Source organism: Arachis hypogaea, chromosome 14 (genome assembly GCF_003086295.3).
Source record: "Arachis hypogaea cultivar Tifrunner chromosome 14, arahy.Tifrunner.gnm2.J5K5, whole genome shotgun sequence".
Classification (NCBI taxonomy): domain Eukaryota; kingdom Viridiplantae; phylum Streptophyta; class Magnoliopsida; order Fabales; family Fabaceae; genus Arachis; species Arachis hypogaea.
This window is the reverse complement of record NC_092049.1, coordinates 1,523,548-1,550,846: the sequence shown is the minus strand read 5'-3', so window position 1 is coordinate 1,550,846 and position 27,299 is coordinate 1,523,548. Positions and strand designations below refer to the sequence as shown.

At 31.6% G+C, this 27,299-nt stretch overlaps 4 protein-coding genes across 5 annotated transcripts; 1 reads left to right on the top strand and 3 right to left on the bottom strand.

Moving 5' to 3' along the window:
* Positions 1 to 1,809: 1,809 nt before the first annotated feature.
* LOC112740875 (choline-phosphate cytidylyltransferase 2) lies at positions 1,810 to 5,609 on the bottom strand. The gene is made up of 8 exons (XM_025789562.3): positions 5,345 to 5,609; positions 5,140 to 5,253; positions 4,915 to 5,010; positions 4,725 to 4,767; positions 3,674 to 3,829; positions 3,499 to 3,567; positions 2,419 to 2,529; positions 1,810 to 2,334 (listed from the first exon to the last, which is right to left on the bottom strand). The coding sequence occupies exons 1-8, from the start codon at positions 5,458 to 5,460 to the stop codon at positions 2,122 to 2,124; spliced, it is 918 nt and encodes a 305-aa protein (XP_025645347.1). The 5' UTR covers positions 5,461 to 5,609; the 3' UTR covers positions 1,810 to 2,121.
* A 3,451-nt stretch (positions 5,610 to 9,060) lies between these two features.
* On the bottom strand, positions 9,061 to 10,907 carry LOC112740874 (protein CANDIDATE G-PROTEIN COUPLED RECEPTOR 7). The gene has a single exon (XM_025789561.3). The coding sequence runs from the start codon at positions 10,679 to 10,681 to the stop codon at positions 9,356 to 9,358; it is 1,326 nt and encodes a 441-aa protein (XP_025645346.1). The 5' UTR covers positions 10,682 to 10,907; the 3' UTR covers positions 9,061 to 9,355.
* A 5,809-nt stretch (positions 10,908 to 16,716) lies between these two features.
* Positions 16,717 to 19,657, top strand: LOC112740873 (uncharacterized). Of its 2 annotated transcripts, none has more exons than XM_072213543.1 (2): positions 16,717 to 18,112; positions 19,159 to 19,657. In XM_072213543.1, exons 1-2 carry the CDS (start codon positions 17,648 to 17,650, stop codon positions 19,486 to 19,488), a joined length of 795 nt encoding a protein of 264 aa, XP_072069644.1. In that variant the 5' UTR covers positions 16,717 to 17,647; the 3' UTR covers positions 19,489 to 19,657. The 2 variants fall into 2 exon arrangements, with proteins under 2 accessions (XP_072069644.1, XP_025645345.1); XM_025789560.3 differs by having other exon boundaries at positions 17,577 to 18,112; positions 19,114 to 19,657.
* Positions 19,658 to 23,625: 3,968 nt separating this feature from the next.
* On the bottom strand, positions 23,626 to 27,044 carry LOC112740223 (methionine gamma-lyase-like). Its single transcript, XM_025789006.3, has 2 exons — positions 26,080 to 27,044; positions 23,626 to 24,437 (listed from the first exon to the last, which is right to left on the bottom strand). Exons 1-2 carry the CDS (start codon positions 26,780 to 26,782, stop codon positions 23,860 to 23,862), a joined length of 1,281 nt encoding a protein of 426 aa, XP_025644791.1. The 5' UTR covers positions 26,783 to 27,044; the 3' UTR covers positions 23,626 to 23,859.
* Between the last annotated feature and the right edge of the window lie 255 nt (positions 27,045 to 27,299).

Sequence of the window (27,299 nt, the reverse complement as noted above, 5' to 3'; positions counted from 1 at the left end):
GTGGCGATGGGATCGTACGGAGATTAGGTTGGCGAAGGCTGTGAGATACAGCGGTGTGATTAGTATTAGTTAGAATCCTTTAAGTTTAGAAAATCCTGTTTATTGTTTAAGGTTTACGTTCATTATATTTGTTCTAAGCTTGATTATCGGTCTGATGTGAAGTTCTAGGATTGTCTTTGGCGTCTCGGAACCTTACATCTTACATATTGGGCACTATTACCATAATGAGAACCTCCAGTTCTCATACCATATGTTGTTGTTGTTTTTCAGACGCAGGTTACAAATCCACCTTGGTGAGATTGCGAATATGGTGACAGAGTGGAGTATGGTTTCTCCTTAGTTTATCTCTATTTTACCTTGTTGTAGTTACTCTCACATCTCTTTGTATATTTATCTTTATGGCCTTAGAGGCTTACTTGAGAGATAAGTTGTATAAGCTGTTTTAACTCCAAAACTCTGTATTTTTTTGTTTGTAACTAGTCGGCTTAAACTTCACAGGCTGCGACTAGTTCCCTATGATTAATTATACTCTTATATCTATATATATGTTCTATTCTCTTGCATCTATACCTTGTGTCTTGTGCGTTAGCTTTGTGTGAACGTTTCGCGCTTTTGTAATTCTGTTTTTGAGTTAAATCCTTCTTCGGACTTCTAGAATATATTATTTCTTTTTATTTAATTATGTATAAACCTTAGAATTGTCGTAACCTCTGATTAACCTTTGCTTTACGGTTAGAGGTAAGGCTTATGGTAATTAGGGTGTTTCAACAATAATAATAATCGTGATCATAAATAAAAAAAATATCATAACCATAGAGTTATAGTCACGAAAAAATAGGTCACGGGTAGAAAATTATGACCTAAATTAAAAAACAGTAATCATCTATGATCATGATTTTTATTAGCTATAATCTATGAGGATTTGGATCATCTAAATTTTAAATTTTACTCTAAAAAATAAAGTGTGATTTCTCATCATTTATTTCATAGGTAGGATCAAGAGAAAATATGAGAGAAAAATCATTCAAAGGTGAGAGAACACATTTTATCCTCTAAAATAAAAATTTAAAATTTAGAAGATCCAAATTTAAATCTATGATCATATTTTTAAATCGTGATCATTGATAAAAAATGTTGTAGTAAATGTTAAAAAAGAATACAAACTGTCTTACTAAATTGTCACATTGAAACTTGATGTATACTTATATATAATGAAATTGTGCAGAGAATACAGAAGAAAAGTAAAACCAAAGAATCAGTTATGTGGTTTTATCGGAAATGGATCCTCTCCAGTTTTTTCAACACTTGACAAAATATAATGCAATCTCTCACCTTTGATTTTAATAGTGGGACAAAAAATAAATAAGAGAGAGAATGTGGTGAATGGTTAGATTAAACACTGCACACCATCCAGTTTTTTATTCACTGGAGAGGATCCACTCCCTGGTTTTATCACTTTTTTAGTTTTTTTTTTTAAATAAAATATACTTATACTACTAAATATACTAACATGTAATTCTATTACCAAATATATATATATATATATATATATATATATATATATATATATATATATATATATATTGTCTTTAATATTGTGTCTAACTTATTTAAAAAAATTAATAATATTTAATAAATTTTAAATATTTTATTTTTATTTTAAAATAAATTAAATAATTTAAACACTATACCATAAAATTTATCATATATATGTGTGTGTGTTCACTTTTTATGTGAGTATTTGCCCTTGACATTTTTATGGATTTGGATGTGATAGTAAAAAGAGAATAATGGTTTGAAGATTGAAAATAAGGGGAAAAAAGGCCAGGGGACGACGTGAATATTTACCCCATCTCATAATCTTTTACATGAAGCTAAACATGAAAAATTAAACAAGATGTTTAAGTTCTATAGTCAACCATATACACTATTTTCATGTATATTACCATGTACGTGCTCAAAAGTTTGACCAAACTTGTGAAATGGGTAGCCAGGCCACTTCTATGACCCTACCATGATTCAAGAGAAACTATAGAATTTTATAAACAAAAAATAAAAGCAGTTTGATATGCACATAAATACTGCCAAGAACCACAAACAACTTTATTTGTTAATGTGTGACTATGTTTTCTTCTCATCCTTTTCAATAATATGGGGATTGAGATCTTCATCACCAAAATACTCTTCAAAATATTCTTCATCACTATCATCTTCATCGTCATCATAATACTCTTCCTTATCATCATCTTTATCACCCTCTCCACTTTCTAAATGAAATGCAGTTGATTGTGGACCTCTTAACCTTTCTTGAATTTGATCTATGATCACTGTCCCCTGATATATTAACAAGAAATATCAAAGAATAAAAAAGGAAAAAAAATTATACTAGTTATATATGTTGTTAACAAATTAGCTTACCATCTTATGAAAACCTTCTTCAAACATTTCTAAAAATCCAGCAACCAAACGATCAGCATTTTCCACCCATTCATTAGGATGCATACCAGCATTCTTTGCAACAATTTGAATCTGGATGAACAACGAAAATTTTTATGTCCATTATACTTCCAATATCTTACAAGAAATTTAAAAATGTGTGCTATAAAAATAAATATGAATCCATTGGCAACAAAAAACTTCTTAATTTATGTTAGAGTAAACGACAAATAGATTCCTGAAGACAAATAAGTTATCGACTAATTAAAAATATAACAATGTTTTTTACTTTTTAAAACGCGAGACATCTAAGTTCCTCCGGGGGACCGATTTGTCCTTATATATTTTAGACGGAGGAACTTAAATGTCTCGTATTTTAAAAAGTCAGAGACGTTTTTGTATTTTCAATTAGTCAATGACTTATGTGTCTTTGAATTAAAAAATTAGAGACCTATTTGTCTTTTTCTCTTTTTGTTAAAACCTTTTGCTTTGGCATTTTACTTCTAAGAAGAAGAATCCAAATTAACATTGCTCTTCTCTTAAATCTTGCATTCATCAAATACACTATACAAAGGTTCTACTCTTTTACATATTGAAGTTGCATATCTGTTTAGATTAACATATAATTGAGATTAAGCACTAAAATTGTTTAATCTAAAATACTTTTGTAAACATTCATAGTTAGTTTTATGACATAATTGGGACAGAACCCATCAATGGAAATACCTTTGCTCATTTGAAGTAACTATATATAATGTGCGAAATAGTGAATTGCAAAAGTAATAATATTACTTCTTTCCAGAACAATGACTTAGGCTCATTCTGTTTTATTATATCTCTTACAATAGTTTTGTCCAACAATCCTAAAATTCTTATATACTAAGAAAAATTATACCTCCACAATCACCTTCAACATAGCATTCTTGTTATTATTCCCTAAGGCCATTTTCTTTCACATACATATCCAAAAAATTGTAATTTTTATGGCTGTGCACATTATGTAAGATCTAATACTAACATTATAGATAGCACAAGTTAGATAAGCTAATGAATTTCACTAACCTTTTCTTGTTGTTCTTTTACTTTCTCTTGTAAGGTTTTCAACCTCCTATTCACTCTCAATCGCTTTTCCTGTTTATATCAATACGACCATAGCAATAAGAAATTAGCTCCTTCAAAAAAGGTAGACAAATTGATGTTAATAAAAATAAATGAATCAATCATCACTTAATCCTACCTTAACATAGCTTACACCAAGATCTTTCCTTGAGTAGCCACGATCCAAGTTTCGTAATACATATTGGTTATAATCTTTTACTATCCTCATTATCACATCTGAAGTAGATATCCCTTCAGTCCGTTTCGTTTCCTTAAATTTTCCAACAGCCTTAACCTACATAACAGATCATTTGATAACTTTTACTTACTCAGAAACTCTTAGGATCAACAATTTTTAGTATTGTTTGCCTTTAACTAGTATAATTGTATAAACACTAAATTGTCTTTAACAAATAAATTTTATCAATTTATATGTATAAATTTTGAAAGATGTGAGTGCAAACTATATTGATTTATGTGTGTAAATTCTAATAAATATAAGTACAAATTATATATCTTTTGTGGAGTTAAAACCTATTTTGGTCCCTGAAATTTTCGACCGGCTGCTTTAATTTCGACCCCCAAAATTTATAGTTATTCAATTAACACCCCCAAATATTGGATCGTGCCCCACCTTTGCCCCTGTAGTTATCTCCGTTAACGGAGATCTAATATGGCACGTTAAGTTGATAGAGTGTGTATTCACGTGGCACCCAACTTGCCAGAATAGATGTATGATGAGTGAATCAGGCAAAAGTTGAATGAACTCAATTTGCAGCCCTCTTTTTCCAATACGTTCGAGACTTTGATGGATAAATTGAGTTCGTTCAACTTTTGCCACATCATTCACTCGTCACACATTTATTCTGGTAAATTGGATGCCACGTAGATATACACTCTGTCAATTTAACGTGCTACATCATATCTCTGTTAACGGAGATAGCTACAGGGACAAACATGGGACACGATCCAATATTTGGGGGTGTTAATTGGATAACTATAAATTTAGGGGTCGAAATTGAAGCGGATCGAAAATTTCATGGGCTAAAATGGTTTCAACTCATCTTTTGTGTGCAAAATTTTTATAAATACGAGTGCAAATAAATTTGCTGATCATGTAGCATTATTCTTACTTATTTTGTAAAACACGAAAAAACTTAAATATTGAAGGGAAATGTCCTTATACATACAAATTCATAAACATCATTTCCTGCACCACTTGTATCTGCATATCTGTATAGAACATATACAAGAATGTATATTATACATTCATTATAGGCACATGTAATCAAAGATGCAAAGCAATTTTACACCACAAATCCAAAAAAGTACAAAACCACAATTTGAAGAATGGAATTTAATTTCTAATAAGAATCTTACGGAAGAGAGTCATGAGCGACATAGTCAATTCTGTGCTTGTCAAGAAACTCTTGATTGATAACCCAAGGTGCATCTGGAATGACTTCATCCACCCATCTGCTTAAAATACACCTTAAAAATAAATTAAATCATACATATATTTATATAAAAATACATTAATAACTGATTTTAGTGGCTGATTTTAGTGTCCGAATATCATTTTTCTATGAACATTAAAAGTCGCACTTGCAGTGACGAAGAGATTCATAACGTTCATCCTCGGTCATAACGGTTTTTCCTTTGTACTTGTGTGTCACTGCATCGCTACAGCATCCAACTAGAAGGTACGTGTTCGGAAATCTGAAACTCCAAAATGAAATATAATGAGGTAACGAAAGATTAGGTTGCAAAGGATATAAGAAGGAACATTATATTATATGAGAAACTTAACGATTTCTTAGCTTGCTCGAGAGAACGGGCATGGCCGAAGTGGAAGAGATCATAAATTCCATCTGCGTAGACACGAACAGGACGATCCACAGGAGGAGGAGCTGTAGCAGACGCCATACTTGATCTCCTTCATTCACTCGTTTGCCCCTTTAATTTCTCTCTTTCTCCTTTTTGTATTTTTTTTTCCTTAGCTATCACATGCTAAATATGCGACTCTGCGTAACTCTCGTGTCCTATTTTGTTTTTTATTTGTATTAAAAGTTCTCTTTCCAAACTGCCTAACCTAGATATTATTATTATTATTATTATTATTATTATTATTATTATTATTATTATTATGCACTTTTTTTATCAATATTTAATCAATTTTAATAAGAGGTAAATATTAAATCGGTATTCAAAAGATTTTGGCGTTGACAGAATGGTACTTGACTTTAGTTATTGACAAAATAGTTCCCAAAAAATTTTAAAATTTGACAAAATCACCCCTAACATGAAAAGATGACGTCACAATGAACGGAAAATACTAATGTGCCTGTCGGAAGAGAGCTCCGACGGTGACAGAGAGCTCCGGCGATGTTAAAAAGCACCACCAACCCCTCCTCCTTCCCACCACCAACCCATTCTTCTTCTTCTTCGGTGCCGGCGAGGGAGGATGCACGCGAGAGCTGGTCGAGCCGGCACCTTCTTAACCGCGATGCTGGAGAGTGCGGGGTGCGAGGTAGTAGAGGCGGGAGGTTTCGGGGTTACCGTAGATTCTAGCAACGCCGCACTCTTCACGTGGTTTTTCGTCGTCATCGGAAAAGGAGAAGAGAGACAAGTGTTGGTGCTGTTGTGGCTTGGGGATTGGAGAGTTGTGGTTGTGGGAGCTAGCGGCACATGTTGTGGCGGTGGCAGTGGATTTAGGGCGGGTTTTGTTGTGGAAGAGAGGGAAAGAAGAGGGTTTGGAGATATAGTTGGTGGTGGTGGAGGTGGCGCGCGGCAATTGATGCGAGAGGAGAACAGAGATTCAAAAGTGAAGCAGTGGCCATAAGAAAACGTGTCGCCCTCCTCTATTACGGCACAGTGGGTCGTACTCTCTTGCGTCGCCGTCGCAGGCGTCCTGCCTCCCCCGCCAATGCCGGAGAAGAAGAAGAAGACGCCGGAGAATAAGAAGAAGAATGGGTTGGTGGTGGGAAGAAGAAGGAGGAGGAGGAGGGATTGGTGGTGGTTTTAACGTCGCCGGAGCTCTCTTCAGACGGTCACGTTAGCATTTTTCGTTCACTGTGACATCATCTTTTTATGTTAGGGGTAATTTTGTCAAATTTTAAAATTGTTCGAGAACTATTTTGTCAATAACAAAAGTCAGATACCATTTTGTCAGCGCTAAAATCTTTCGAGTACCGATTTGATATTTACCTCATTCTAATAAATATTAAAGATTAAATTTTCATTTTTAAATTTTAATAATATAAAAATAAAATATTAATTCAAAAAAATAGTTAATATTAATAAAAGATATTAACTCTTAAAGGTGAGAGTCATTCGTGGTCCAAACTGAACATCCACTATAGACATATACATATCGTTTTGAAGTTATAGATGTTAGCTTTCTAACGTTGCTAAAATTGCTTCATTTGGACTTCTATAACTCAAGTTATGCTTGCTGGAATATAAAGAAGTCAGATGACAGCATTTACAAATTTTTTTTGAATGAGTTGCACTTCCTTAGGAGGTTGTTTCCTTTCTTAATTTTCTTGGAGGTTGCTTCCTTTTGCATGCCATCTTTTTTGATTCTATCAGGAACTTTTTTAGTTGTTCTTCTCCTTTGTTATTGCTTAAAATCTTTTACAATTTCATTCACATACCAAAATTTAAAACAACTCCAAAAAATATTGATTAAAGTATAAAAATTTCAATTATAACAAAAAAAATATTAACTTTATTCAAAGAATTAATAAAAAAAAAACTAAACATGCTCAGGAATCACACACCCAAGTTCAACCACGCCATTCAAACTCAATCATATTGCACAAGGCGTTACATGGGAAACAATAAAATAAAAACTGGGAAACAATAAAATAAAAACTGTTCCAACGTGAGGTTTAGGCCTAATCGTGAGGTTTAGATGTCTTTGGGTGTAAGGTCTGACATCTTCTCATGCAGGGATAAAGCCATCCAAATTCTTCATAAAAAGGTGGAATGTGGTACTTACAAGAGACTCCAATATTTATGTTAATAAGGGTTTTAAGTAGGTTTTTAGTAAATTGAAATTCAAATCATACTTAACGATATCAGGATATTTATAAGTGTAGATGTAGAGTCAATAACCACTTTATAAAATAGTTTCACCTTCGACGGTGGATTTGTTACTCCTTTTTGTTAGGGGAGTTATTGAGATTTTTTTTTGTGGATTTGTTACTCCTTTTTGTTAGGGGAGTTATTGAGATTTTTTTTTGGATGAGTTGGAATTAATTACTGATTTGTGCAAGTAGGACTAGGATAGTGTTGCCGTGTTCGACTTCCATGAGATCGAGTAGAGTATTGGTCTGAATAATATCCATTGATTGGCTTTATTCATTTTGAGTCGGATAATGAACAAAAACATGACATATAATAAGATTCACCACAGGAATAAACTAAACGTCGGAGTTAGTAATCATGCTAAACATGAAAAAGATTTAAGCCAGGCCAATGGCTTTCGATTAAGAGGCTCTTGTCCCGCCTAGTTTCCTGAATTTAGTTTCTCTAAAGTGAGTAAGCTGATAAAATAATTAAATAAAAAAGTTAATCACTATTCAATTTGTAATTTTCATAAAATGCATGTTCCACTATATTAATTTAAAAATAATTAATTTCTAACCTTACTACTTTATTAGTTTTCTCATTTTAGAAGATATTCATCTTCCTACTTCTTCATACATTCCTAGTCTTCTTTTGTATGCTCTTGCATGTCATTCTATTTGAGAGTATAAAAGAATACGAATAATATTCAATCTCAAAGGGAGAATCATGAATGGCAATATGAGCCATATTACTTGCAGAAGCTGAATGGTTTGCGATGTGAGTAACTAGTGTTGCAACGGTGGTTGAAACTGCTTATCCTTTAATAAAATTGTGCCAGTCTTACTGATACGTTCTATCAAGACAAATTTGCTTTCAACGAACCAATTTTCTCAACCAAAAAGGGAACTGCAATGGCACTATGGCAGTGATAAGAATAATCGGGATCATAAACAGGACGAGCCTAATCTTGCAGAACACATCACTTAAACATTACAGGAAGCAAGAAACGATTGTACATCATTATTATTGGTTACACCTAATTTCAGAAAACACATCTGTCCTTGAAGCTTGTCCCACAAATCCAATTACCACTAGGCCATGTAAAATTTGTTTCATTTTCTTCTTGAAGGCAAATTTGTGTGCATCGTTTAACAGATTGTAACAGTTAGATTAACACAATTGTATTAACAGATCAGCACAATTACTAGGATGACCTTTCCGAATCTAAATCTAACTATCCAAATTTAGAATTCTGGTGCTAGTAGTTTGAGAACTTGTAATAGTGGCAGATATAAATGTTTTCAACTAATTCAGAAATCCAGACTCAGTGCTAATGATTGACCGAATTCTATAACCAAGTTAACAAATTTTAACTATCACATGTTCACAACTACAAAGCTGAATGACAAACAGAAATACTACCCCATGTTTACAACTGAGAAACAAAATGTATTTGCAGCAACAGGTATGGATATGAAGACTCAAACGTAAAATATGATTCACGGAATTACATGGCACCAATTCAAAGTGCTAAGCACAAGTCCAGAACAAAAAATATATATATATATATATATAAACACAGGATTATCAATAAAGACTATACCTCACAAAATGTAACATATTCCTACTTCTGGTTGAGGTGAAACCTGAACTTCCTCCAAAAGTCATACCAACTTCTTTCAACCACCTAACCCCGGGAAAACATTATTTGTTTCTTCTCTGTTCTATTTCCTTTCTTTTCAGGGAATTACAACTCAAATTCATCCTCAAGCTTGAGTGCCTCCGCGGCCGCTTCCTCCTCTTCATCATCAATAACGAAATACGGATTGTGAGCCTCCGGCTTGAACTTGTATCCAGTAAACAAATAGAAACCAAGTGTGGCCAGCTCGGCGGCGACGACGCTGGTCCAAGAATACCGATAGGAGGTGATGGTCTCGAGCGCGTAAACCACAACCCTGGTGAAGTAAATGTAACAGATTACAACCACATAGTAATGTCTGAACAAGGTCAATTTCATCAAATTGACGGCAGCCTTGCCGTCGGTCCGGGCCGCCTCGCGGAGGTTCTTGATAGACCACACAATAGGGAAGAGAACAGCGCAGCAGCAAACAACATCGACCAGCAAGAACACCTGCTTCCATGTGATCCAGTCATGTCCATAAGGCCCGCTCTCATCAACAACAACCTGAGCAATATTGGCAATAACCTGAAGGGGAATAACAATCATCAAGACCTTCTTCTCCTTGTCCTGAAGATAAGGCTTGATGAAGGACCAACCAGTGCCAATCAAGACAATAAGAGTGAAGAGTGAAATCCCCTTCAAGAAGCTAAAGATGTAAAACAGCACATCCCAGCCGTGAGCGCTCCCAGTGCGCTTGATGTACGACTTATCCTCAGCCTCGCAAAGGAGGTTCAGACCTTTCAAGATCACTACCGCCAGCATGAAGTAATGGATGCGGAAGGCGGTTAATCGCTTCCGGTAGAGGACGACGATCCATACAACAGCGATGGAGAAATAAACAAGAGAGAAGAGAAAGTAAACCCTAGGGAGAACGGTGCGGCCGGCGGAGAGATAGTCGCGGATGCCGGTCTTGCCATCGAGGTTGTACATGGCGGATCGGACGTTCATGGAGACCTTGAGCTGCTGCGGGTGACAGTTGGCGAAGACGAGGTTGTACTGGTCGGAGTCGGTCTCGTTGTAGACGGTGGTGAAAGAATCTTTGCCATTGAGGGAGTTGAAGGTGTAAACGGTCTTGACGAGATCGGACTGGAGGGCGCAGCGGATCTCACCGTCCTCGAGCTGCTGGAACACGTGGAGCCAGGAGTCGAGGGTGCATAGAAAGAAGCCAACGATGGAGAGGTCGAGGTTGGAGTTGGAGAGAGAGATCTTGGAGACGGAGAGCTCGAGGCGGCCCGTGTGGGTGAAGCCGAACTGGTCGAAGGGGATGATTGCGCGCTCGTCGTTTCGGATCTCCGAAGAGCGGATCTCGGCCAGGGAGGGGGTTGAGAAGAGAAGGAGGACGAAGACGGCGAGGGTACGGGCCCACAGAGGCGAAGAAGAATAAGACCCCATCGTCGTCGATGAAGCCTGAAGGTTGTTGTTGTGGTTGGAGGCTGGGGGGTTTGGGTTCGGAGCTTTATCAGATCTGCGACACGCTTTGTTTGTGACTTTTTGGTAATGTGGGAAAGAACTGGTGTGCTACCGTACCCACGATAGGACACAGACGGAGAGACCAAACAAGTCGACTTGAAATTGTCAGCATACCAGAATACACGAAGCACAATTTATTTTTGGTGGATACTACAATGAAGATGGCAAAAATATCTTCTCATGAAGATGCTTTGGTTAAAAGTGTGGTTTATTTATTTAGCCACACTTTAAACAAAAACAACACTTTTATAAATATCAAAATCTAACCATACAATCCATCATCCAAAGGTCAAAAAGAAATATACTCATATGAAGACAATTATGCCATCTTCATTGTAGTATCCACCTTTATTTTTTGCACTAATGATAAATATTTTATTAAAATGAATTAATATCCCAAATTAATCCCAGCAATGTTCGTATTTTGACATATTAGTTTTAAATTAAAAAAAAAATAGTTTGACAATTTGTCCCGAATTATATAGTTTATGTTTAACAAAAATATTATTCGTATATCAAAATCAATCATTAAAATCAATCACTAATGTATTTGTGTATATATATATGGTTTGATTATTTTTAATGTATATTTATATTCCAACATGTATTTTATACTGGTGGCCGACACTAATTTTGGTGAGGGGGACTAAGGACTCGCTGACGAAGGTGGTGACGGGATCGAATTTCTAGAGCGACGGGATAGTACCTGTAAAGACATTCCGACGCTCAAGTCATAATGGATCTAAGAAGTATAAATGAGAATTAGGAATGTGTAACGTACTTGAGGGAGTCCCTGATTCCCTTTATATGCTAAGATAAGGAGTATTTGGATTTGAATGTTAGTTAGAAGTTTGTGGTCCCCTGGCCAATATTCTAGGCCGTGGAAGGGCCCTGGGCCCGGGAGGCCGGGTCGAGCGCTCGACCGTTTTGGAGACCCGCTTGTTAGGTCCAAAACAATTGCCACCGCAGTGAGATGGTATGCTTACTTAGTCTTGTCGCTGGATGAGCTCGTTTTCTCGTGTTATCGAAAGGGAGAAGATGAAGTCTCGTGATTTTGGCCAAGATCGGGGATCCATGTGCGTTCAAGCCGTTTGGCCGCTGCGCTTCTTCAAAAGGATTTTCGTCCGTTGCGATTTCTAATGCGTCATAATTATGCTTAGTGAGAGGAGAGAAGTTTACTCTTTGTTTTCCTTTTTTCCCTCCGCCCCTTTGTGATTTCTTTTTGAAATTGGGGGGAGGGGGTATTTATCTTCATGACACTGTACTTCGTTTGGGTTTGCTTCACACTTAGTGGGTTCATATTGTTGCATCTTCCTGTGCGTTGTAATTCCTTTTTTATCGCTCGCTCTTTGAGAATTAGGTTGGTATTTTTTCACTGCACTGTTTGTTTTATTTTGCTTTTGCATTTTCATTGTTTACTTGCTTCGTAGAGGTGGTAGGGAGATAGGTGGATGTCATTGTGTTAGTATAGTCTTTAGGAATATATGATCTGATAGTTGCTTGATTTGTAGCTTTTGACATATGTAGGAAATTTTTTCTATTTATGTTTCTGGGTAGTGGGCTGACAATGGTACACCTATTTAAATATAGGTATGGTGCGGTAGATGGAAGTTCAGGGGAACCTGGGCCCTATCTTCCCGGCAAGGGGTATGCCGAGTCGTTACCATTGGGTAACGTCCGATGTGTCGGGTACGCCCTCTCAGTTGGGCAAGAGGGACCTCCAAAGGATCCAGGATCAAAGGGTCGTGTTGGGAGGTGGAGTAGTATGAGCTGGTACTGCCGACGAGAATGAGAGGATTTGCTACCTGATGCGGGTCAAACATCGGTTTAGAATTTCTCAAAAAGAATTGCTTCGTCAGTAGTATAGTTCCAAACCAACAAATGATCCTAATCAAAGTTTAAAAGGTTGTCACAATACAAATCAAAATAACCGAGAGTAGAATTCATGGTCGTTCTCCTTAAGAATTGCAATCGAGTGCTCAATTATTGGCTATGAGATATCGAGGATTTTGATTAAACTAAACGAAAATATAAATAACAAGAAATTAAGACAATTAAGGAATTTAACTAAGAAAGATCTTGGCAAGGGTTGATGGTTAAGGATCATTATCCTTATTACTAACAACAACATGATAATTACAAAGAGTAATCCCACTTCGTCATCTCCAACATCGAAAAAAAGTTAAATGGGCTTAATTTAATCCTAATATATAAGTCCTAATCAACTTACTAATTGAATTAGCAAAAGATTAGCATTAATAGAAACAAGACTAATTAAAATCTCCAAATTATTAATCAAATTGGATATTAGTAACTCAAGGTCGCACAGGTTACCGACCCAAGTCAAGAATACAAAAATCAACTCTAAAACTAAAAAGAGCATTTCATCAAATACTTAGGATGTATAAAAATAAAACATAACAATTCACAAGAATAATAAAATCTAAAACTATCAAAACAAGATAACAATAATAGTAACTAAAGCAAACATCAAAAGATATGAAAACATAAACTTGCATTAAATAGAAGTGAAATTCAACAATTATTTATAAACTAAAATAAACAAAATAAAAAAATTAACAAGAAAAACTAGGCAAATTGAAACAATAAAACAAGAAAATGTAAAAAGAATTATTTAATAATAAGAATTAAAATCTACATCTAAGAGAATTTAGCCTAAAACTATCCTAAATTCTAGAGAAAAAAGAGAATTTCTCTCTAGAATTCTATCTTAAAACATGATTGTAAAACTATTCTCTTTACTTTTCTTGATCCTCCTTAAAAATTGCATCAAATACTTCATAAATAAATTGAATTAGACCTAAAAAAATCCTAAAATCGTAACCCACATATTTACTTAAATAAATTACGTACCCATAGTCATGCGTATGCGTATGCATAAGGATACGTACGCTCAAATTAACTATCTTCCAAAAGTTAACATCCACTGAATACAAGACGAAAGTCTTAAAATGTTCTTTAAGTTTTCGTTTCAAACAAAAATAAATCAAGTATGATTCAATCTTTTTTTTTGGTCGATATGATTCAATCTTTTTTGTCATACACTTTTACATTTCATGAATTAGGTGATCATATTGGATCAGGCCGGTCAACCATCGGAATTGGACCCAAGGGGCAAGGGACATGTCCGGAACAATTCGTATCAAACCTCAAACAAAATAAATAAAATAAAGTGACAATTAGCTTCTTGAATATTTTGACTCGCACTAATTAATTCTTAAAAAAAGTATTAATTTGATCTTTTAAGATAATAAACAGTAGATACATGATGTCCTTCTATCAATTTATCAACTAAAATTTAACGGTAATCCTTATATGTACCGTTAATTACTTTGACGTGTCTATCTATAAAAAGATAATCATGTAAATAACAATATTTGGAGTGAAACTTCACTTATTTTAATAGGATTTGTGATAAATAAAGAACAGTTGATAAATGATATATAAAAACTCAAAAGATAATAAATGTTTCACTATTCAAAACTACATCGTTTTCCTATTCATGTGACAGGAACGAGACATGCACCATTGTAAATAATAAAATATATGGATAATTCTATTTTATTTAGGACTATTCATTGATAGAAGGACATACATATCCACCGTTTACTATCTTAGAGGATATAATTAGTACTTTTTTTTTTCAATGTCTAATTAGTCCAAAGTCAACATCTTCGAAGATCTAATTGTTACTTTACTCAAATAAATAATTAAGAGTAAATGATAAATACATCCCTGATTTTTTATCTCGAAAATAAATAAGTTATTGACTAATTAAAAATATAAAAACGTCCATTACTTTTTAAAATGCGAAACATCTAAGTCCCTCTGAAGAATCGATTTGTCTTTAGATATTTCGAATGAAATAACTTAAATGTCTTATATTTTAAAAGGTTAGGAATAATTTTGTATTTTAAATTAATTAAAAACTTATGTGTCTTTAAATTAAAAAAATTAGGAATCTATTTATTTTTTTTCGTAAAAAGAGATTGATGTGCCATGATAATGAAATAAAAATTAAACCAAGTCGAAAATATATTTTTAAATTAAAACAATAAAAACACTTTAAAAAATTAAAAACTTAACAAAATAAGAGAATATTATGTATATTTTAAAAAAATTTGTTTCTAATGTTATCTCTAACATTTATTTTTTTATTTAAGTATTTAATATTTTAAAATTATCTTAATGTTATCATGTTGTTAGTAATATATTAATAGAGGTGAAGATAGGATAACATTGAGACAATTTTTAAAATGTTAGGGACTTAAATATAATAAAAGCGTTAGAGACAAAAACGATATATTTTTTTTAAAGAATTACGAAATCAAATAAAATAAGAGTAAATTATTCTTAATTACATCTAAGTAAATTATTCTTAAATTATTCAACTATTTTTAATCACATCTAAATAAATTATTCTTAATCCCATTATTTTTATTTTATGTAATTTTTTAAAGTTTATTTATAAAAAACTTTTTACTCATCATAAAATGCTTGTAAAATTATTAGTAGATAAATGTCTAAAATAGAATAAAAAAAGAACACGATATATATACAATAAAAATATAAATTATATATTTTCTCTAATATATCAAATTTCTTTAATATTCATAAAAAATCAAAGTCTTAGCCTATTTAATAAAATTAGCTTAACCTAAAACGAACGAAGTCACGAGTCTCCATTGAGTAGTCTAGCACATTTATACCCCTAAACATAAGTAAAATTCTTAAATTCTTAATGCAATGCATTCTATTAAAATTCACTATTATTTTACTTAATTTAATTATTGTTTAAAATTAATGCATCGTTATATTTTTATTTATAAGTTTCTAATATTTAAAATTATCATAATATTATTTTACTCTTAATTTTATTAACATATCATTAATAATAAGATAATATTAAAAAATAATTTTAAAATATTAAAAATTTAAATAAAATAATTTAAATATTAAAAATAATTTTTATTTTAAATCATAAAAATAAAAACAATAATTTATTCTTTAGAAAAACGACAAATGGTGCCACGAAGCCATGGCCCATGGCTGCAAAGTAAAAGCCAAAAGTTCCATCCAATGCCAATAAATAATGCTGATAAATCTTATCGTGCACAACGTCGGCTACTACTATTCTACAAGAACCAAAAGGATCATGGTTGACAACTTGACATACAGAATGATTTTTTTTAACCCTTATTTCGTTGGCACTTTTTACTTTTTAGTTTTTAGACAACAAAACAGATAATTAACTTTTTTCCGGGTAAATTCGTAAAAAAAATGTACCCAAAGGAATTAGCTGTCGACTAAAATAATAAAAAGTGAAAAAATTTAAAATTGACAAATAAGTTTTAAAAAGTCATATTAATTTGACAAAATTGGTAGAATATGAAAAATATATTCTAAAGTAATAAATGACTCTAGATATTAAATTTTGAAATTCTTTTAAGTATATTTAGAAAAATTAGATCATTCTATTTTTTAATAAATGACTCTAGGTATTAATTCTCTCTGTTTCAACTATTACTACTGAGAGATCTTTTTCAGCGATAAATATTGTGAAGAATAACTCATAAACAAAATAAAAGGTTAATTTTTTGCTAATTATCTTTTAATTATATTGAAAAAAAATTGCTAAAAAATTTGATACAGATTCTATTATCGATAAGCTTTATGATACGAATAATCGACCGGCCACTTCGTTAATAAAAAGTACATACATGTTTTTTATACTTTAAAATATATTCTCTATCGATATATTTTTGTAATACATTTTATATTATATAATTTTTTTTATTAATTTTTAATATTATATATGTTATTGGCCCTTCACAATAATATTTTTGGATCCGTCCTGACTTCAAGTGTTTATAATATAGTCTAGATGATTATGGTGTATTTACTCATAAGTAAAAAGATTCTTTATATTTATAAACAATTCAAACACTTTAGCACCAATTTAGTCACACTCCAAAAATAACTAAAACATAAGAGCACAACACAAATAACAACTCTGCACTTGCTTCATCGGAGGATGCTAATACTCTGTTCCAAGTTGAATACTTCAATGGCATTGTTGCTGACTTGTTTATCTGCTGGAAGAGAAGGAACCAGAAGCCTCCTGTTGTCTTCTAACTCTCCGCTGCTGCACCTATCCCAAGCAGGTATCCCATGTTACCGCCGCACTGGAGTTCGAGGTGGTAGCAGCGATATCCACCCTACTGTTAAGTTCTTTGAATATTTCCTTTATAAAATTACTTCCATAATTATTTTAGATTGAACATATATAATTATTAGAATTTTAAAAATTTAATTATTTACCAAAAAAGGCTGAAATATGACTGAATCACATGGGAAAAAAAAATAAAGAGATGAAATTATAATGGTTAAAAATGTTGAGAAAAATGTGAATGAACTAGAATGATAACGAACATATGGAAAATAATTAAAAAATTATGATAAATAATAGAAATAATTATTTAAAAACTTCACACTAAAGATTGGATTAAAATTCGATTTTTTTTTTAACTTTTTGAAAAAATTTATTCATTGGAAAAAAATCACTTTAATTTAAAATCGTTAAATTTTAAAAATATTTTTAAATTATATTTGTAAATAATTACATTAAAATTTAATTTTTAAATTTTTTTTATAATATATATTTAACAAATAGATACGCTGGTCGTATTTTTAAAATATTTAGAGCATATTTTTTAAGTTAACAAATTTAAAGAATATTTTTATTCAACAACTTAATAATTGAAGGATATATATATATTTATTTATTTATTTATCCTGTTTTTTATTTTTATTTTTTATTTGAATCCTTGTCCTTATAAGCAAAGTGGGAGGCGAAGAAGAGAAACAATGGCCGCGGAATCGAAATCTCTAAAAGCATGTCTAATCAGTGTCGGCAACAGGGAGCAAGAACCCCTGTACGGTCTCTTCTTGGCCACTTTCTCGCCAACGATGGCGGAAATAGCTGCCCATTCCGGCTATGACTTTGCGGTCATCGACATGCTGTACGGCTACGGCGACATCCCCAACGTCCTTCCCTGTCTTCACGCCCTCTCCGCAGCTCACACCCCATCCCTCATCAGGCTTCCAGAAAGTTCCGCAGTATGGGCCAAGAAGGCCCTCGATATAGGCCCAGCGGGCCTCATCTTTCCTGGCATAAACAGCCCAAAGTCGGCCCGCGATGCTGTGTCATACTGTGCATACCCGCCGAAAGGGGTCCGCGGAGCTGCTCACCCCGCTGTAAGAGCGTCCAACTATGGCTTGGACCAAAACTACCTCTCGAAATGCGAGCATGACTTGTTAATCATCTGCCAGGTTTTTTTTTTTTTTATTAAACTATTTTTTCATCTTAGTCCAGGACAGTGGCGGAACTTGAAACAAAATTTTAGGGGGGCAGATAGAAAATAATTGTCAAAATATTTTTGATATGGAACTCATTTAAGATAAGCTCATCTAATATCATCTCTCTGATTTGGGTAATATTGTTAAATTTAATACCGTTTTTCAAGATCTCGTTCCAAAAAGTTAAGGTTAAAGTCATCAGATGTAACTTTTTGAACTTTTGAAGGTTATATCTCACTTTCTTCGTGATTCATTAAAGTAGAAGAACTATCTACAGGTGTTGATATTGTAAAAGTTATATGTTCTCCTTCTTAAATATTAGCCTTCCTCTTAAAAAATGTATCAATTCTTTGATTTTCATTATTATTTTATATAAAAATTTGAATATATATCCTGTAAAATATGTAAAGAAGAAGTTAGAAGGACAAATATTAAAATTTATAATATTTATTGAATTTTTTTATCAATTTATACAAATACAATAATATTAATACTTATTGAATGTTCTATTATTTTTTACCATATAAAAAATTAAATTAAATAAATAGTAAAATATAAAATAATATTAAATTAAATAAATAAAAATATCTAACTTTTTATATTTGAACTTAAAGATAAAGAGAATATTGTTTATTGAACTTATTAGATACTTTAAGTCATAGTAAAGTATTTAAGTCAATTAAACTATTTTTTATCTTTTGAAAAAGTACTACTAAATTTTTTATAAAAAGTTTGGGGGCCATGGCCCCCTCTTGTCTGAACTAAGCTCCACCACTGGTCCAGGATAACAATAAAGATATTTTGCGACCTACAAATTCAATCCAACAGAATACATAATTGAATAAAATATACATTATATATATTCTGTTAGACTGAATTTATAAACAGTAAAACGTTTTTATTATTATCATAAGTTAAAGTGTAAGAGTGATTTAATATTCTTTATTTTTTAATATCGTTCATTAGAATTGCAGATTCAGCATCATACTCATACATTCATATTGATCCTCTGCTGCCAGATTGATTCGGAGGTTGGTTTGGAGAGCGTGAAAGATATAGCTGCAGTTGATGGAGTTGACTGCGTCATGTTAGGCCCGTTGGGTCCGGGTCTGAGCCCAGATAAGCTGAGGACGGCGGAAGATGCCGTTTTGGAGTTGAAGGCTTCCCGTGGGCCTGGGAAAGGCCCGCATCTAGCGGGGTTTCCTAGCTATCGGAATCTGCAAGAGGGTAGTGTTGAGCTCAAGAAGCGTGGGTACCATTTGGTTTGTGGATCTACGGATGTCACGTTGTTTAGAGACGCCGCGCTAGCTTCCGTTAACAGCTTCAAGAGCTCAACTTCCGGGAGCTAGTATTGAAACTTGAAAGTATTGTTAGGACTTAGAAGGCTCATGGTGTCTATGCCCGGCTCCTAATGCAGTTTCTAAAGTTCCAGTAGTTTTATTTTAGTCTTAAAATAAAAAGTATTAAACATACTATTTCAATTCTTACAAATTTTTAAATGAATTTAACATTATCTCATTGTTAAATTTAAAATCAATTATATATTCAAGAGTCAATAATATTTAATTTCAATACATAAATAAAATTAATTTACTAATAATTATTAATTTAAAAGTATTTTTTTTTAATTTCATAACTGATGATTAATTAATAATATTTAAAAAAAATTTATGAGAAATAGATTGAGCAAAAGAAGAAAAATGAATCTGCTCAATTTTTCTTTTACTTGAGAATATAAAATGTAATTTTTTTATTATTATTTTTATAAGTAAGATAAAAAAAATATTAAAAGATCAGAAATTATATTTTATTTTTTTAATTAAAAAATATTTGAGAAGATCTATTTCTAAAATTAAAGTATTATTTCTCTAATATAAAAAAAATATATGACATAATAATAACATTATTAATATTTATATAGTTTATTTTATTAATTATTTATGTAAATTTAATAATAGAATAATATTAAAATCGTTTAAAACTTTTTAAGACAAAAATAAAATATTTAAAATATGAGAGACTAAATTAAAATTTAGTTTATATGTTAAAAATTAAAATAATATTTTATTTTAAAAGATATTATTAAATAATAAAAAATATTATTTTAATTTTAATAATATCTTTTAAATATTACTAAAATTATATAACTGTAATAGTTATTATAACTAGATATCATTAATTCATTATATATAATTTATCAAAAAAAAGTTAAAGTCAATTAAAAAAAGTTATAGTAGTAATAGTATGTTTTATAGGTATACGCGCTTTTGTATTCTTACAAACTTAAGTATATCTCATTTGGTGAAGAAATAAGGTATAACACCCTTTTTAATATGAATAATATTATATATTTAAAATTTTTTAATTAAATTAATTTAATATAACAAAATTAATTATGATTAGTATTATACTAAATTTATTATTTAATTTTATTAGACTTATTAAAAAAAAACTTAGACATATAATAATATTCTTTTAATATAAGTTTATGTCTAGATGATGATAAGTAATTCTCTTCTCACCGATTCGGATATCACATGACTCAAAGATCAGACTCCTGCTATAAATAACTACTTAGTGGACTTATTAATATATATAGTCTCGTATAAACCTTTTTACAAGATAAGGTCATTTTTTTTCTGAAGTTGTTCTAACGAGTGAATAAATGTAAAAAGAAAAGGATAACGATGAGCAGATCAAGGTGCAATTGATTCAATTATTCAATAATCTATTTTATAAGCACAACTAGAGCACATATATGCAATTTGTAATAGTGTCAATTGAGCCCAAAATCTTAGGGCTGGTCCTAAGCCCTCCAAAATAATTCTAGTCTACAGCTCCAAAATTACAAAATCATATTTTGTAAGTCCTGGCCCTATTTAAGTCCTCCCAATAAAAATTAAAACAGGGCTGGCTCTACAAGCCCTAAAAACCCCAAATTATGGGAAATTCGACTTTAATTTTGCCTATTCTTCGTTCCTAATACAAATTGTTCAAAGAATTATCTCTACAATCCACATTACTCCGTGCTATACTAATTACTTTCCTTTAGTTTTTGTTTTTTTTCTTTCTTTTAATATTGCAAAATGATAATATTGGATGAAAACATATCTTAATGTTAAATGTTTGTCGCTATATATTGCGTTCAATGAAAAAATGAATCACCAATTTTTCTTTTGTCGCTATATATCATTTATGTGAATAGCAAGCAGCCAAGCAATCATTTCACTGGATCTATGCAAAACGATAATATATAATGGACTAATATTAAAAATATTAAAAATATAATATAAAATGTGCTCTACATTATTGTTGTACAGTTTCCATTCTTTCAAATCATGGATCTATATATTTAGAACGAGGATTATAAGTTTGATAAAAGTAATAAAAGAAAGATTTGCCAGCCATTATAGTTTATCTTGTACAGTTTTCGTTTCTTTTAATATGATTAATGTACATTATTAACATTTATTTTTTAATTTTTTTTATTTTTTACACATAAAAATAACAAAAGGATAAAACAAACTAAATAATTTTTAATAAGTTTTATGTGTGTTGTTGAAATAGAGAATGTAAAAAAAAAAAAAATTAGGTGGCCCGTGGATTAGCCCTAGAACTTTTAGCCTATGAGAACTTTTGGCCCTAAGGACTTTTTAAAAATTTGACCCTATTAACTATAGGGCTTTTTATTCTTCTGGCCCTATAAAATAGGGCCAAAACCCTGTAGGACCAACCATATTGACACTTCTAGCAATTTGTAATATCCTCATTGTCAACTCTATTTTATAGGATTATTAAAGGTAAAATTACGAAAGCAAAATAACGGACATATTTTGTTGATTAATTATAGAAAGCAAAATAAGGCACTCACATGGTTAATTACAGGGTTTATAAACTCATACATTTACATGAATAATGTTAGAGAGACAAAAAAAAATAGTCAATTAATGAATGCTAAATATTATGACTATTATGACTATTTTTGACTAATTTTCTTTAGTTACCAAATATTTTTGCATTTACATCATATCCACTCAAAATATTCTCAACATTACACTTCTTTTAAGTAGTCTACTTCTATTTTGCCACCTGCGACCGCCCAACACTACAAATACCTTCCTAATTAGCATCACAACCCTATAACAAAATATAATTATTTGTATAAAAAATGGATTTTTTTTATATAAGAACTTTTTAACTGCCAATAATTTTGACTATAACAACAAGCGAAAATTCTGGCAAACTAAAATCAAAAGAAAAACGTGGAAGTCAAAAGGTAATTTGGTGTCTTTTCTTGCACATTAAAGATTTGTTGATTGACCATTAAAATTAACTAGAGGACATAGATGTGAAATTTAAAGAACAAGCTAAAAAAATGTGGGATTGAAAGTCCAAAAAAGATGTAGATGTTAAAATTGGGGGTCAAAATTTTTTATAGTCAAAATAAAATGATGATCTGAAATTTCAACTAATAAAACTAGATTACCACGTAAATTCATAAAATTTTCAGTTTCAGTGACGCAGCGAAAAAATAGAATGTAAATGTATGTAAGTATTAGAAGTTAGCTTTTAATTTGCTTGCTTTTGTTTATTTAATTTATTTTTTTTATTTTATTTGAATTTTATTGTTATTTTGCTTTGATCAATATTTTTATATTTTATTATTTTATTTATTTATTTATTTATATATATTTTTTTATAAGTCTGCCACTAGTAATTTCGACATAAATTACTTTGATACCATAATTAAGTAATTTTTAGATCAAATTCACTATTTTTCTGAAGAGTCGTATCTGCTTTCCGATACTTGAAATCTTAATTAATACAAGCTCGTTTCGACACCGCCTATCAAAATCGGCCAAAAAATAAGTAAAAGAATAACTAATATATATAATCCAACACCTAAACACTGTATACCTTCTAGAGCCAACCGGAACATTTACCATCCATTATTAATCATCCATGTCTTCTATCATTTTAATCTGCTTCCTGAATTCCACGTTCTCCTCTCAAGTTCCTAAATTCTGTAGGACATATAATCTACACTCTAAGACATTTGTTACTTTATTTGTTTTTGCATCCGATCAAAATGCGATAATGATAGTCACAAATAGTTAGTTCTGTAGATGGCACAACCTTCTCCAGCATGTCAAAAGTCACTTCTTAGTTCTTACTTAGCCACCCTTTTCTCTTATTAGACCGGTCCATATGTGATCTTTAAGTAGGAGTGACAAACGGAGAAGTTTGTACTATTCCATCTCGTCTCGCCAAAAATCCGCATATAATATAAGCTCATAGCCTACTCCACGTATATCCCATAATAACTAGTATATTTTAAAAAACATTTTCATAATATTATCTTTCTAAAAATTGTAATAGGAGCAATGGCATTTTTCGATTTACAATACCATGTATGTATTTGGTGAAAATCTTAATGATTGATTGCACAATGAAGTGCTTTCAAGTTTCAACTAAGCCTCTTAATCATTCAAATGAATCACCGTAGAAATAACGCTAAAGTTTAAAGAAGTTACATATACAAGTTTTAAAAACATAAAGAACTATCACTTGGCTATCATTAATTCAATTTGTTTAGTCTAATTTTTTTAGTCTAATAATTTGACAATATACTTTATCCCATACTTTTAAATATTGATAACTAACTAATGATAAAAAATTAAATTCTGATAGTTCTCTATCATTCTTCTCTAAGTTTTGTTTCAACTTTTGTTTGGTAACTCAGACTCGTGAAATTTAGAGAGTGCCTTCTCAAACTGAGTCCACTTTTGCTCTAGTGTCCCAACGAAACCAACAGAAAACCTTATAAGACCCGGTGAGATGCCGGCGCGTCGCCGCGCCTCCTCATCCATTTCACTGCTTGTGCTACTGCCAGAGCAGGACATGAGGGTCTCATAATATCCCAAGCTAACAGCCATGAGACCAAACTGAGCGGAATTCTGCAAGTAGTGCATTAACTTGTTGGCCCTATCCTCTGTCTCCATGTCTATGCAGAGAAGCCCACCAAAACCATAGTCCTTGTTGGCTATGGATTTCAACAGTTGGTGGTGAGGGTGGTCCTCAAGGCCAGGGTAGATCACCTTGATTCCAAGATTCTTGAGCCTTGTGGCGTACACCAATGCACGATTGCAGTGTTCTTTCATCCTAAGGCTCAAGTGTGGTAGTCTCTCTGAGATTTCAAAGGCCACCTTTGCATTCATGGTTGGGCCTAGCAACATTAGGGGCCCGTCATGCAGATCCATCATTTTATTCAATAGGCTTTCGGATCCACATACAGCACCTGTATTTCCGTAGTCAGAATCAAAATTGGATAAGATAGGGTATGAAATTGTTTTCTTTGCTTTTTATCTTCAAGGAATTATTAATAAAAAAAATTAAGAATATAGTAGAAATTCAGATACAGTTAACTTCATATGAAGTTTATAATTGATGGCAGTTAAAATCAATCAAATTATTTAATAGTTTTCAATTATCAACTTTACATAAAGTAAACTGTATATGAATTTTTACCTAAAAATATTGTAAACAATAAGATAGAGTAGTTTTAAAATTTTCACCATAAAATACGAGGAAGATGATGTAAGATGAATTAATTAAAAAGGAAAAGTTTAGGAGGCCAGCAACTTTGTTAAATTCTGGCGAGCATATATAAAGACAACACGATAAAAATAAAAAATAATTAAGAAAATGAATGAAAATTTCTAATCATTTTTTTACTTTTTTTTTTTTTTTACCAAATATATGAGACTCGAACCCGTAACCTCTTAATTGAATATAGAGATATTATGTCATTTGAGCTATTATCCATTGACAATTATTTTTCTACTTTCCACCCCATTGAAAACAGAAATTTAATAAAACTATAGAGATAGGAACTTACCTCAAACAGATAAACGGTGTCGATTATCAGTAAAATTATAGTATAATGCTTGAATTTAAAAAAATTGTACATGCCTCTGATTTTAATATTTTCAAAAGCATGATAAATTTTTTTATTGCATATGAAGTATTTATTTTTCTTTTACTTCAAACATTGAATTAGAAGAAAATATAAAATAAAATAATATACATATATATTGGAAGAATAAAATATTTATACAGGTATTTATTAATTTATTTTTATAAAAAAGTGTTGACTCAAGTATAAATATTTAGTTAACAATAATTTATATTTATTTATATACATAAATTAATATAATTCACACTTATATTTTAAAATTTATGTACATATTTATTAAAAATAATTTAGTATTTTTATTAGATAAACAATAACAAAAAATAATAAAAATTAGGGAGTCACTCAGATGAAGATTTTAAAATCGTTTTTTTTTTTTCTAAATATGTTTTTAATAATTAAAATCTAATACGTTTAATCAATTAAATCGTATTAATTTTTGTCAAAATTAGACCAAACACATTAATTTGACCAAAAAAATGGTAAATCAAATTTTAAATTAGACTAAATTAATATTATTTTTTAATAAAAAATGACTACAATACTCCTATTATAAAAAATAACTAAAATACTTCTATTATATATATATTAATTTTGAGAATCTTAAACTAATCTTTTTTTTCTGCTGTGGATTAAGATTTAGAGTTTTTAAAATTTATATTTATATATATATAATAGAAATATTTTATTTATTTTTTATAATAGGGATATTGTTGTTATTTTTTATAAAAAAATATTAATTTATACTGATTTAAAATTAATTTATTAATTTTTTAACAAAACTGATTTATTCTGTTTAATTTTAATAAAAATAATATAATTTAATCGGTTATATGTATTAAATTTTAATTATTAAAAAACATCTTTAAAAAAAAAAAAACATTTTTGACACCTTTATCTCTAAAAATTATTATTCCCAAGAGTTTCTCACAAAAAATAACAAAAAAAAGGTTATCAATAAACAAACCTGCAATTATGTCAGCAGCACCGCTGATAAACTTTGTGATACTGTGAACGACGACGTCAGCTCCGAGACGAGCGGGGGAGAGAACCATGGGAGAGAAGGTGTTATCAACCACAACAGTCAAACCGTGTCTATGTCCCAATGCACTTAGTTCTGGGGTGTTAGCGACCTTAAGGGTAGGGTTGGCAACCGATTCAAAATACAACACTTTCGTTTTCCCTTCAACGATGGCACTCTCCACAGCCTCCATATCATCGATGTCTACGAACGTGGACGTTATATTACACGCCTTGGGAAAGAAGTTCGCAAGGAGTGCATGGGTCCCACCATAGAGTGCTGTGGAGGCCACCACGTGTCCCCCGGTCCCACACAGCTGGAGGAGCACCGACGATATGGCGGACATCCCGCTGGATGTGCAGTAAGCGGCCTCCGTGCCTTCTAGGGCGGCCATCTGACGGCCTAGATTTAGCACCGTGGGGTTGAAGTGACGGCTGTAGATGAAGAAGTCGCGGTCGGGACCTAGCTCGCCGGCGAACATGCGTTTCATTGTCTCAGGCTCCATCACCGTAAATGTCGCTGATGCCTCAATGGACATGTTTACACCGCCGTGTTCTCCGAATTCGTGACGCGTGCTTGCCAATGCTGCGGCTGGGTCGGTGAACATGGATGCTTTCTTTGTGCACGTGTGAGCTGCAGCGTCAGCCATGTTTAGGGTAGAAAAATATTTAGCTGGAAATTGAAACGAGAGAGAAATTGGTGAGGGAGGAAACAGGATCAAACCACCGCTATTTATCTTCTTCTTCGTCTTGTTCGTTATGGAGATCTCAATTGTTGATTCGTAATTTGGGGTGTTTAATTTGCCTAAAAAATATGGGATGTTAATTCGTTAGGAAATGGGTGAATATGGATGTAATATTTGTCTCGTCCCATGCATGGAATGTATTTGAAATCTGAACATTTATATCCTCCAAATCTTCCGTTTATTTGAACATGGAAAAGTATGAGAAACCAGTATATATTTTATATAATGTATATGATGGGTTTTAATTGAAATTAGAATGTATACAATAAGGTTAAATTAAAATTTGAATTAAATTAAAATTTGAATCAAATCATGATTTTCGTCGGTTATAAAATTAAATTAGAATTATCTAATTAAATTAGAGACAATTAATTAATTTTAAATAGTTTTCAATTTAAAATTTAAATCAAATCATGATTCC

Bases quoted from the DNA above. Each gene is read 5' to 3' on its own strand.
- LOC112740875 (XM_025789562.3), bottom strand. From the start codon at position 5,460: ATGGCGTCTGCTACAGCTCCTCCTCCTGTGGATCGTCCTGTTCGTGTC. The intron at 5,011-5,139 runs GTGCGACTTTTA...TATTTTAAGCAG, and splicing joins GAATCTCTTCGTCACTGCAA to ATGGGTGGATGAAGTCATTC. The intron at 2,530-3,498 runs GTTAGTGAAATT...TTGTTCATCCAG, and splicing joins TAAAAGAACAACAAGAAAAG to ATTCAAATTGTTGCAAAGAA.
- LOC112740874 (XM_025789561.3), bottom strand. From the start codon at position 10,681: ATGGGGTCTTATTCTTCTTCGCCTCTGTGGGCCCGTACCCTCGCCGTC.
- LOC112740873 (XM_025789560.3), top strand. From the start codon at position 17,648: ATGGCCGCGGAATCGAAATCTCTAAAAGCATGTCTAATCAGTGTCGGC. The intron at 18,113-19,113 runs GTTTTTTTTTTT...TTAGAATTGCAG, and splicing joins ACTTGTTAATCATCTGCCAG to ATTCAGCATCATACTCATAC.
- LOC112740223 (XM_025789006.3), bottom strand. From the start codon at position 26,782: ATGGCTGACGCTGCAGCTCACACGTGCACAAAGAAAGCATCCATGTTC. The intron at 24,438-26,079 runs GTTTGTTTATTG...ACGGAAATACAG, and splicing joins TGCTGCTGACATAATTGCAG to GTGCTGTATGTGGATCCGAA.